General features: G+C 38.6%; 2 protein-coding genes across 2 annotated transcripts; both read left to right on the top strand.

Annotated features, from left to right (window-relative positions):
- The first annotated feature begins 5,328 nt into the window (after positions 1-5,328).
- Positions 5,329-5,970, top strand: LOC131314111 (NDR1/HIN1-like protein 10). The gene has a single exon (XM_058342603.1). The coding sequence runs from the start codon at positions 5,329-5,331 to the stop codon at positions 5,968-5,970; it is 642 nt and encodes a 213-aa protein (XP_058198586.1).
- A 6,496-nt stretch (positions 5,971-12,466) lies between these two features.
- On the top strand, positions 12,467-12,988 carry LOC131314110 (NDR1/HIN1-like protein 2). The gene has a single exon (XM_058342602.1). The coding sequence runs from the start codon at positions 12,467-12,469 to the stop codon at positions 12,986-12,988; it is 522 nt and encodes a 173-aa protein (XP_058198585.1).
- Positions 12,989-13,207: the final 219 nt, after the last annotated feature.

The raw sequence follows: 13,207 nt of genomic DNA, 5'->3' as shown, positions 1-13,207 counted from the left end.
CTTAATTCGCGAAAAAACATCTTCTCGAGGGGAAGTGTCAATATATCGGCAAGTTGATTTTGTGACTTCTTAAGCTTGAGTTCCACCTCCATCTTGGTTTCGTAAAAGAAATGGTACCTTGTGTCGATGTACTTGCTGCGATCATGAAACACCGAATCATGGCTTGTTCATATAGTTTTTGTTTGTTTTGAACGGTGAATGAGGAATTTATTGGTTTCTAATAAATAAATTACAAAAATTGAATGGACCCTGAAAAAGATAGCATCCCAACGAAGATCTCAAACTAGTACACTAGTAATTCCCGGTAGCAGAGTAACCAGGATTCTCTATGGAATGACGTTCCAATTGAGCTTCAAAAATAGCTAAACAGTGATGCAATGGGAACATGTGAGGCAACTACAACCAATCGACTAAAAATTGCCCACAAAGAGTTCTTGCGACCTAGGGTCCCAACCGATAAATCGGGAGCATCGGAACACGTTACGGTTAAGGTCGACTTGTAAATCGGGAGTATCCAATGACATGTAATAGGGATCAGTTGAAGTGGTCGTGAATTTTTCAAAATTATTTTTGACAAAAGAAATTAAACAATGAGCTCGGCTCGAGTTTGCTTAAATAAAAAACGAATTGAACATTCTAAAGCTTGGTTCGATTCGGCTCGTTTGTCGTCCTAATAACAGGAGACACATATAAACAATAAAGCAACAGGAATATTACGAACAGTAAATCGATTCTTCTTATTTTTACTCTTGTAAACATATCTTACGACGCACGACACATATCTAAGCTACGACAAATAAAAAATAAAATACAATAAAAAGATACACGACGCATATCTTCTTTTCTTTTTTTCTGGACAACCTTCAGTACCCCAAGCTTCAACGAGTGATGATTCTAACCTAGCACCAAATAGTTCTACGGTAAGAATCAAGTCAAGAAGTAGTATAAATAAGGGAAAAAAATTTCTTAACGTCTCCTCAGTCGTCCACATGTGTTTTGGACGATTCAGATTGAAAGATAAACCATTAACGTTACGAAATATTTATTATCAGTTAAAGATTAAAAACATATCTCAATCGTTGATTGTCGAAACGGACGGCTGAGATCACGTGTTTTATGTGAAGGAGCCGTTCATAGCTCTTCTGTGAATAAGACCATCTCTAAACAAGGATGGAATAGTGAGCTAGTTAACTTAGCATGAAACCCCACGCAGTTCTCCCATCACACGGTGGCGGATCCAAAATATGAAAGTTTCACGACACACAACGGCAGCGTCGAAGCCTTCATCAGAAACTATAAACTTGGTGCAACGAACTTTGGTGCCGTAATGACGGCGATTGTCTTCGTCGCTGCAGAGGCTCCTGAGGGTGACTAAACAAACTCCGCTCCCCCATGTGAATCAATTGCGGTTCGTCTTCGTGACAATCGAGGCATTGCTTGATCACGTAACCCTTAATCGCGGTCCCATCTAACTCATCAGTCTTCATGTCCAAGATGTAGAGACTTCGCCCAAATGTCCAGTACAGTTTATTACCAACCCCAACTAAATTCCTGGTGGGGAACAGATGATCCTCTTTTTGAGAGGGCAACTCTTCCCAAGTTTGGCTACTTACATGGTAAATGAACCTAGTCTCAGCGAAAACGATCTTCTCTTCGCAAGGACCGCCACAAGAGACAGGAGGTAAGAAAATGTCATGTCTGTCGAGATAACTCTCCTTGGGGGGTGGTTTTAGAGGCTCCCATTCGTTTCTGATGGGATCAAAAACCTCACCCCATGGATGTGGAGCATGGTCAATGTCGTTGCCCACGAAAACATAGATCTTGCCTTCAACAGCAACTGCTTTACCCCGATACCTGCCGTTGAGCATATCAGGAAGTCGAGTCCAGCCCTCCCGAAGACAGTTAGGATCAAAGCGAAAAACGTCGCGGGAGTATACCCACCTTTTTTTTCTTTTTGGGGTCTTCAACTACGAAGACACCGCCAAGCATGTAGACAGCCGAGCCGAGAGCAACGGCGATGGTGCAGTTCGGAGTCCATCGCGACTTTGTCTTGGACGACGGAGTAAGTTCCCGCAGGCCAAGCTCATCGTTGTTGCCTTGATCTCCGAAGAGATCGACACAGCAGCTTCGACAGAAATTCCCCTTCTTGTGCCTCCAGAGGTCGCTCTTGGGATAGTCACTAGTAGTGTTTTCAGAGAAGTTTATCGAATACAATACCGGACCATTGGGAGCGTAGGCAAGAAGGCAGGGAGATTTAGACATTGGAGATGATGATCTAGACCTTTTCCCCAACAATCTTCCCTCAACTACTAAACCAGGAGTACTGCCTGGCGATTGCTCGTCATCGACTCCCGTTTCTTTTTCTTCCCTCTTGTCGCTGTCGCGGCCGCCGTTGTCCACGTTTGGAATCCTCTTCTTCTCTCTCCTGATCCTCCTCGATCTCCTCCTTCGCTTCTCCCGGAGACGGAGCGTCTCTAGGCAAATCGGGTTTGCCGTCCCTTCCATTAGGGTTTCGAAGATGGTGCAATGGTATCTTTTCTTCAGAAATACAGGATATATATCTTTGACATTCTTTTTAGCCCATAGGTAATTTATATGATTCGATTCGAGAAATTTTTGGGCGCCGGGTGGGTATATCATATGTGGTGTCCGTTCGGCACCTCAAGCTGTCTGATGCATTTTTAGGCGGTTCAGATTAGAACATTCAATCTCCTCTCATTCATTCACTTTCTCTCTTCAAATTCGAGCCGTCCAAAATCGTATTGAATGGCTCGGATGTGCCGAATAGACACCACTTTGTACCCACCCGGCACTGAATTTTTTTTTGATTCAGAAAGCCCTTTTGTCACAGTGATTTTGACAAATAAAAGCATCTCCAATAGGAGATGTCAAATTGGTGATATCAAATTTTTTTTGAAGGCTTATGTGACATTTTAACAATTTCAATTTGACATCAAGTTCTCTCTCTCCGATCCTCTTGTGTCAAAAAAAACAGAGCTCAAACTTAAAAGGGAAAAAAGGAAAAAGAAAAATGAGAAATCTTCAAAGGGGAGAATTTTTTTTGAACATCCAAAGGTAGTTTTTGAAATTTGACATGTGGAGAGGTTGATGTCAAAATTGGCAATTGGCATGGAAGAGAGAGATGTCAAAACCACGTCAGCTTTAGCATAAGTGAAGGCAGATGAGTTGGATTGAAAGTTAATACAAAAAATGACCGTTAACTTTTCCATATCAGCTTTGACATCTCTCATTGAAAATGCTCTAAGAGCATCTCCAACCCTTGACTTCAAATTGGAGATGTCAAATTTTTTTTGAAGGCTTATGTGGCATTTTGGCATCTCCAATTTGACATCAAAGCCTCCTTTCCAACCTTTATACCTAATTCTTTTTATTTGACATCAAGCTATCCCTCTCCAACCCTTATGTCAAATGGCATTTTTCAAATTCAAATAGCCAAAATTTTCAAACGGTTATATTTTTCAAAAATTGGCATGCCACTAGCTTGATGCCAAAATTGGCATGTTTGGAGCAAGCTTCAATTACACGTGGACTTGACCTAAGGAAAGGCAGCTTGATTGGACCAGAGGAAGTTGTCAAAAGTTTACGTTGAATATCCGCCTCAGATTTGGCATGCTCCGGTTGGAGATGCTCTAACAATTGACTTTAAATTGAAGATGCCAAATTTTTTTTGAAGGCTTATGTGACATTTTAACATTTCAAATTTGACATTAAAACCTTTTCTCAAACTCTTATGCCAAATTCTATTTATTTAAAAAGAAAAAAAAAACTCAAACAAGTATTACGGAGAGATTTTAAACTTTCCAACAATAATTTTTTACCTTGAACGGTTACTTTTTAAAATTTGACATATGAGTGAGGATAGTTGCCAAAATTGGTATGCAGGAGGTTCATGCCAAAGTTACATCAGTTTTGACATGAGTAAAGGCAGATGGGTAGGAAGGTGAGTTGATGTCAAAAGTAACCGTTGCACCGTTTACGTCATGTTTGACATCTCCCATTGGTGATGCTCCCGTTGTTTGGTAGCGAGAACTAATGAGATTCCAAACTTTTGAAAACTCTCTTTCTTTTTTGTCAATTTTTTTTTTGTCGATCTTGAAAACTCTCTTTTGAAGTGCACAATTCCCCATGTTTTTTTTAATTTGTAAATCTAGTATTATTCTAGTTCACTATCACGAGAATCCCTCCTTTTTTTTAATTGAATTGAAAATTTCTCATTTTTTGGTAAATCATGAAATTGCGAATTTTTTGCTCTATTCTTCTACATTCAACTATATATTAGTAATAAAATCTAATATTTTGAAAACTAAGCAGTTCTCAATTTCGATCCCTATTGGATAGTGCAACGGGTGAATGTGGAGTTTCATATTTACAACCGTATTTTACACTTTCATACTCAATTTCCCATGGTTTTATTCGTAAATTTAGAGAATTATTTATGGTCACTATTACGAGCTGTTCAGTAATTTAACAAAAAAAAAAAGAGTGGACTTGTAAAAAATCAGTTTAATTGGATCCTTTGAATCTGAATGAAAAATTAAAAAGATTGGACCGAAGACGTACACACATCCAATTAAACTAATTTTTCACAGGGCCCACCAGGTTTTTTGTAATTATTGAATGGCTCAGATCATCCGTGCAGGACACGGAGTTAATCCCGCGTGCTGGGGTGTGCACCATGTCGGTGGCCGTACTCGGGTTGAATGGCCCGAACCCTTAATTTCCATTACTGAATTTTACTACCATGTGAGGAGTTTTAATAATCTTTTACCAAAATACAGAGAGGGGATTTTAACTTTCATTGCCTACATTTTTTGTTTCCTTTTTCGGTTTATTCTAATTGTGTGCTATGAAATTGCTGAGAAATTGATAGTTACCTTTCTACTTTTCTAAAACTTCCTTTTATGTTTCTATTTACGGAATCGAGAATATCCTTATTTGATAGGCATGTTCTTCTGAGCAATACTACAAACGAAACTCCAGAAACAACGGCTTCCGGAGTCATATTCAATGTACGCAGGTCCACATGCATCGGTTCCAGATGTAATGTAGTTCGGTAGTTTTGTTTGTAGCCTTTTTTGTGTTACTATTACTTACCTTTTCTTTCTTCTACTTCAAGTCGCATAGAATGAGTTTTAGAACACTTTCCAAATACCCAAAAAAGGAAACGTTGGAGAAGCTTAAAGTGGATCCACAACTTATATAAGAGGAACTTCTGGACCACGAAAGACCTCACAACCTTCTCCAGTCCATAGATCGCTTAAACTTCTCTTGCTATTCTTCGATTGATTTTCTTAGTGATCAACACTAATGGAGAATCCGAAAGAATCGCCAGCCGTCACGAGCACAACCAACTGCCGGCACATCGGTTGCATTGTGATGTTCTGCGGGTTGGGGCTGTGCATTGTTTTCGGCGTAATATGGTTTTCTCTCAATCCAAGAGTTTCTTCGCCCGAGTTCCAAATCTCCTCTTTCTCGGTTTCTCCCTTCAACTCCCGCTCCCCATCCTCTCTCTTCGATGCCAATTGGAAAATCGCTTTTCTCGTCCGAAATCCCACCGACTCGGACCGTATCTCTTACGACCAATTTGAGGTCGCGCTTCTATACCACGGAGTTTCTATCTTATCCGCATCAGTGTCTCCTTTCTATCAACGCAAGGGAGACGAGGGGTTGGTGGAAGTGAGCATGGCCGCATTGTCTGATTTGTCTGTTGACAATAATGTCGTTAGTAACATTTACGAAGATTTGAAGGACGGGGCCGTGAATTTCACCGTGGCAGGGCATGTAACGGTTAGGGTTAAATACGGGTTTAGGAGAGGGCGGCGGCACCACATGAAGGTTTCTTGCGACAACGTGATGGTCGGATTTTGTGGCAACAACGGCGGGGCACTAGTTGGCGGGTCAGCGAGATGCGGGGCTCATATTAAGCTTAAGTTTTGGGAACCTCTATGATATCACGTAACAGTGGTACTAATCTTCTAGTTTTAGCGGGCAAACCGAATTGCAAGCTCATATTGAGATTGGGTTTTAATTAGGGACTGCAACGTGACAATATTTAGTTCTAGCCTTTTAAATTGAAGAGGAAGTAGAATTTATTTCAAGTAATCAGCATATTGACGTTTTTGTGCTAGGTACCGTATGTATTTTATTTTTCCCAAGTGAGAACCTAGGAAGTGATTTAGTATTATATACGCAGAGATTATTGTTGTTGTCGTCGTCGTCTCCGGTGCTATATTTTTTGATAGGTAAAAGTAATATTTTATCAAGGAAAAGAAGAAGGAAAATCAAATCAAAAGTTACAGTTAGATGGGAACAGATCTAGAGCCCATAACACCCAAAAGACAAAAAGTCAAAATACAACAATGAAGCCCAAAAACATCCAAAAGGGACAAAGCCCTAGAAAATAAGAGGCCAAAAAACCCAGATAATACATTGTAGCCCAGCCCAAAGAAAATCCAAAACCCTAACCCTAAACACCGTACATTTTTGCAACAAGACTTCGGCCAAGCCGCAACAAGTCTCCTGTGCTATATTAGGGAAAGCTTTGGTCATATCCATACTGGATCCCAAGTTAAGTAGTAGCACAAAATGTTGCTTCTTGCGTGTGGTTCTTCTTTCATGCATGTGGTTCTTCAATGTCAATGTCAAGGATCCGGTTATTGTCACTTGTAGTTTCCAAAACAATACTAATAGTTTGTCTGAAGTTAGGAAAAAGGATTTCTAAAGTGTTATATCTTTTCTTGTTTGATTCCTCGTTCGAGGGGAGGAAGGGGAAAATTTTAAATGTTAAGAGTATAATGTCTAATGAAATAAAAGTACTCCGACGATTTAGTTGATATTGAATACTTCTTATTTACGACATGTTTGACACGCGAATTAGATTGTCATGGTCAACATGTTAAAAACATACAACCAGCGGACTAAGAACATCAGTATCGCAATAACAACCAAAGTAATTCACGTGTCTAACATATCGTAAATCAGAAGTGAATGAGACTGGAAAATTATTAGCCCCAAGATTTTAGATTTTGATGATAACAAACATATGTCATTAGTCTTTTGGGCTTAATTGGAATAATATGTTTCTATTGAACTCATTATGCTATCACTCCTTATTATAGGGACTTATGAGCAATTCCCTCATATATAAGATTTTCAAGGTGTGCTTTGTACATGAGCAAGAAAGAGGCGAAGGACGGAAAGGGAAAGGAAAATCTAGTTGTTCGTTGAAGAATCAAAGAGGATTTGCATGGTGAATTGAAGAAACAAATGGAAGGATTCTTTATCAGATTGATATCTCCAGTAGACAAGAGTAGAGTATTGAAGGAGAGAGATTAAGGAAAATCTCTTCCTATTTTTCTAACGGCTGCAAAGGGTTTGCAAAGGAAAGAGGAAATTTGTTGCTGGAATATTGAAGATGAAAAGATCAAAGGAAAAATTGTGGCTGATTCTTTGCAACGGCTAGGAGAAAATTCCCAACGTTCAATTGGGTTTCAAGAATAAAAAGAAGAGAAGAACAAGTGCAGACACGCACACACGACTTTGGAAGCAATCTGTTGTGAGCTATCTCTTCAAATTAATTTCCCCAGTCAACTGTGGTCTTCATCTTGATTATTCCACACTAGGTTGAGTGTTATCTTTGAACCTTATTGTAAAAGGAATTTCACATCCTAGTTTGAGATTGAAACCATTTTTGTGAGTGATTTTTGGGTAGAAAAATCATTTGGGTTTATGTGTGACTAGTGCCGGAGTCTTAGCTAGTTGGGAGTGGATTCGGAGTAATCGCTTGTTGTAAGGTTCTTTGGCACCCACAAAGCTAGAGGTTTGTAACGACTATTGGAGATAGTGCAGCAATTTCCGAGTACGACACTTAGGGAGTGGAGTAGGCCGTGAAGTTGCGAACCGAACCATTATAAAATCCTCGTGTGAATTTTCTCTATCTCTTAGAGCATCTACATTGTAATAAGCAAATTGGTATTGATAAGCAAACTTAACAACAATGCTAAAAAAACATCTCACATTGTAATAAGCAAAGTTACAAGTCTTTTAGCAAATAACCAAATTTCACCCATTCCATAACCAAACTTAACAACTTTTACCAATAACCAAAACTCAATAATCAAACCCAATAACCAAATTCAAAACTAAAAAACTAAAAAATACCCCACATTAGAATCGTCTCATCGAGAAGAATAATTTGGTGTGGTCGGGTGCGTGATTAGAACTCATTTGTAATTGGACATAGGTGCATTGCGTATTGTGCGGGGGTTTTTTATAGGGATGCAAAAATAACCAATATAGAGGTAAAGTTTGTTAAGTTTGATTATGAACTAAATGGATAATCAAATGCTGACGTGGCACATTTTGATTATTGATTTTGATTATTCCCATTGCGGATGCTCTTACTCTTTTACTTTCAGTTTTCGCATAGCTATATTGCATAAGAAAATTGATATAATTCTGAAATCACACTTGGAGTAGAATAACTTGCATAATTGGTTGAATAGTCGATATTAAAGCCCTAAAATCTGCTCATTAATTTTCTGTTACTGTTGTGTTTTTGCTGTTGAGCTTGCTCCATCTGTTAGCCTACTTTGTTGCTTATTGTTCTGAGTTAGCTCCATCCTGCTGCTATGCTGATTTATATTTGTCGCACACTTAGTTTTTAAATTGTAGAAAGTCAGTGTGACACTCAATTCACCCCTCTCGGATTGCTTTTGGACCAACAAATATTTAGTGCCCCGGACGCGGCCACGCGGGGGAGGGGCACGGGCTGCTGCGGTGCCGGCCAGTGCTCGGCAGCCCGTGCCCAAGTACACAACAAACTCGTACCACCTCAACACTCAACCCAGAAACTCACAATGCAACTAAAACAGAGGCAATGTAAGCCCAGAGACCGCGCGTGCATGAGAGCCCACTCTTGTTCGTCCCAGAAAAGCCAAGCCAGAGAATAAACAAACGATCTGATTTATTCTGTAATCCTCTATTATTTCCGTATCATGTCACCCATACCCTATGTCTTATATGGTGGACCTGAAATTTCGACTTGAGAGGACCTGACTTAAGAGAAGTATTTTCATTAAAACATGTACTCAATAGTATATATACAATGTAGTACGTTAATACTTATAACATTGGGTTAATTTTAGAAATAGTCCCTCTAGTTTGCATGCAATCTCAATTTCGTCCCTCTAGTATTAATTGTGTCATTTTTAACCCTATAGTTTATATTTTGTCTCAATTTGGTCCCTTTCATTGACCGTGTTATTAGAACTAACGGAACTCTGGGGCAAAATTGACATTTCACTCGTAGATGGACGAAATTGAGACAAAATACAAATTAGAGGGACTGTTTTAAAAAATTTACATTTTATTTTTGATTTTGCAAAGACAAACTCATACCTAATATCTTTCTCACCTTTATTATTTTTCTTTGATTGAATAATCAAAATATATTTGGAGAAATAAAAAATATTATTTTAGAATATAATACAGATAATATTATGAAATTTGAAAAGAATACCTCAGTTAAATAACTTTGCATTGGGTTTTTTCTTTCAATGGATTTATCTTGATTTTTACAATCCCATTATGTTATTTTTTACGCTATTAGAAAAAAGAAAAATATTTCGCAAAAAAATATTTCATCACAACTTTTTCCTTATTCACCAAAAAAAAAATCTTTATTTTCGCATTTAGAAAGAAAGAAAAATGTTTCATATAGAGATTAACAAAGTATATCATAACAACTTTTTTTTTTGGTAATCGCATAGAAAAGAACATATATAACGGGATTGTAAAAATTGAGATAAATCCATTGGAAAAAAATCGATGCAAAGATATTTAACTAAGGGATGCTTATCGAATTTCATAATATTATCTGTAATATATTTTAAAATAAAATTTTTAATTTCCTCAATACATTTTGATTATTCAATCATAGAAAGATTTTAGGTGTGAGTTTGTCTTTGCAAAATAAAAAAAATGTATTTTCTAAAATAGTCCCTCTTGTTTGTATTTTGTCTCAATTTCGTCCCTCTAAGAGCGAAATGTCAAATTTACCCACGAGTTCCGTTAGTTTTAATAACGCCGTTAGTTAGAAGAACCAAATTGAGACAAAATATAAACTATAGGATTAAAAATGACACAATTAATACTATAGGGATGAAATTGAGATTGCACGAAAACTAGAGGGACTATTTCTAAAATTAACCCTATAACATTTGTATTTATTTTATTTTCGGACAACAAATGCAATGCTCATTTGTGTTTATTTTCGTTTTTGAAAGAAATTTTAAAAAGAAATTACATGACAGCGTGAAATAAATTTAATTTTTGATTAGATCAAATCAGAATTATTTTTTCGTAGATTTCTATACTAATTATGCAAATATTTACCAAAATGCATATAATATTAGTAATGATTTTAAAATTTTGGGAGGGTCTGGCTCCAGGGCCCTATACAGCTCCGCCCTGCCTACGTCTATTAAAAATCATTGACGAATAAATTTTCCAAAAAGGCCTTCATACAAATTTTTGCAGATTTAGTTAGCTAGCTTTCTCGAGGGTAAAATTTTCAATATCATTATAGAGTTTTATTTTTGCAAATGGGGTCGGCCAACCCCACATATTCCTACATGCCATCGCCACTGATTGTAGGCCGGCCACGACTTGGCCATCTGGTTCATCTCGATGTGGTTTTTAAAAATGAACCACACCACGTGCAAACCAAGGGTCCATTTGGTTACATTTTTTTTCTTCTAAGTTTTCAAGTCTAAATTTTTTATAGTTTTTGTAACCAATTGAAGAAAAATATTTTTGGTTCCCATCTTTGAAAAATATTTTTGATATAATGAGTGATAATGAGAGAGAGATAGATAGAGAAAGTTATAGAGAAACGTGGTGCAAAGAGAAAAATAGGTTTCTTGGTAACCAAACAAAGGCACGTAGTTTATTTCTACTTTTCTACAACAACAGTTCTACAACAACAGAACAAAAAAAACTCGGACAACCGCGTTGATGAAGACCACCGATCCACTCGTGGATGTGGCTGGCGGAAGATGGAGGATTCACATTGGCAATTGGAGCTCAACATCCCTACGTTCCACCGCAACCACTGCTGCTAGGCGCCACCACTGCTGCTACAGAAAAACCCACGAATCCATTGCCAAGGCTAATCAGGTCTGAGGGCCAAAGACCCTAGCTCTGAAAATATGGGTGGTGAAAGTTTGAAGACTAAAGTCACTAAACAAAAATAGAACAATTGTGTCTAATACAAGGGCTGCCAAAGTTTGGGGCCTTTGTTTGGGCTGGGCCAGTGGCCCGAAGCTTCAGCTAAGCGGCCTTTATCTGCCTACCTCTAGAGCCGGCTCTGGGCGTATTGGTCATGGAAGGCTCTAACACTGGGGTTAGCCCAAGGCGTTGGAGTCAGATTGAACCCCTAATTAAAGCACCAGCCGAATGGCCTGAAAATGCTATGGAAACTGACCAAAGGTGCATTGACAGTTACATGGGACCCACTTCGCGATTGGCATGGATGATTTGAGCTATTCAGTAATTTAACAAAAAAAAATCGAGTGAGCCCGTAAAAAATCAGCTGAATTGAATTCTGGATCTCAAAGAAAAATTAAAAAGATTGAACCGAGGGCTTACACACATCCAATTGAACTGATATTTCATGGGGCCACTCATTTTAAAAAAAATTATTGAATGGCTCAAATCATTTATGTAGAACACGGAGTGAGCCCAATGTCCCGGGATGTGCACCAGGTCGGTGGCCGCAGTGGGGTTGAATGGCCTGAACCCTTAATTTCCATTACTGAATTTTACTACCATGTGAGGAGTTTTAATTATCTTTTGTTTCCTTATTCTGTTTCTTCTAATTTTGTGCCCTTCTCTGTATGAACTAGCTTAGACATTGATAGTTACCTTCTACTTTTCCAAAACTTTATGTTTCCTTTTACTGAATCAAAAATATCCTGCATGTTCTCCCGAGCAAAGCTACAACACACAACTCAAGAAACAACTGCATCCTTCGATGTACATAGGTTCACAAGCATCGAACGGTTCAAATGCGATGCTGACCTTTTGTGTTCTTAATTACCTTTTCTTTCTTTTACTTTAAGTCGCACAGAATGAGTTTTAGCACATTTTCCAAATACCCAAAAAAGGAACAGAAATGCTAAGAACAAAAGAAACGTTAGAGAAGCTTAAAGTGTATCCACAACTTATATAAGAGGAACTTCTGGACCGCGAAAGAACTCACAACCTTCTCCGGTCCATAGATCGCTTAAACTTCTCTCGCTATTCTTCGATTGATTTCTTAGTGATCAACACTAATGGAGAATCCGAAAGAATCACCAGCCGTCACGAGCACAACCAACTGCCGGCGCATCAGTTGCATTGTGATGTTCGGCGGGTTGGGGCTGTGCGTTGTTTTCAGCGTAATATGGATGTGTCTCAATCCAAGAGTTTCTTCGCCCGAGTTCCAAATCTCCTCGTTCTCGGTTTCTCCCTTCAACTCCCGCTCCCATCCTCTCTCTTTGATGCCAATTGGAAAATCGCTTTTCTCCTCCGAAATCCCACCGACTCGGACCATATCTTTTACGACCTATTTGAGGTCGCGCTTCTATACCACGGAGTTTCTATCTCATCCGCATCAGTGTCTCCTTTCTATCAATGCAAGGGAGACGAGGGGTTGGTGGAAACGAGCATGACCGCATTGTCTGTTGACAATAACGTCGTTGGTAACATTTACGAAGATTTGAAGGATGGGGCCGTGAATTTCACCGTGGCTGGGGATGGTACGGTTAGGATTAAATACGGGTTTAGGAGAGGACGGCAGCACCACATGAAGGTTTCTTGTGACAACGTGATGGTCAGATTTTGTGGCAACAACAGCGGGACACTAGTTGGCGGGTCTGCGGGATGCAGGGCTCTTATTAAGATTAAGCTTTGGGAACCTCTATGATATTACGTGACAGTGTTACTGATCTTCTAGTTTTAGTAGGCAAACCGAATACAAGCTCATATTGAGATTGGGTTTTAATTAGGGACTGCAACGTGACAATATTTAGTTCAAGCCTTTTAAATTGCAGAGGAAGTAGAATTTATTTTAAGTAATCAGCATATTAACGTTTTTGTGCTAGCTATGTATTTTTATTTTTCCCAAGTGGTATTTATGTATGCA

Source organism: Rhododendron vialii, chromosome 13a, assembly GCF_030253575.1.
Source record: "Rhododendron vialii isolate Sample 1 chromosome 13a, ASM3025357v1".
Lineage (NCBI taxonomy): Eukaryota > Viridiplantae > Streptophyta > Magnoliopsida > Ericales > Ericaceae > Rhododendron > Rhododendron vialii.
The sequence above is the reverse complement of the archived record's forward strand: the minus strand, read 5'-3'. Positions and strand labels throughout refer to the sequence as shown.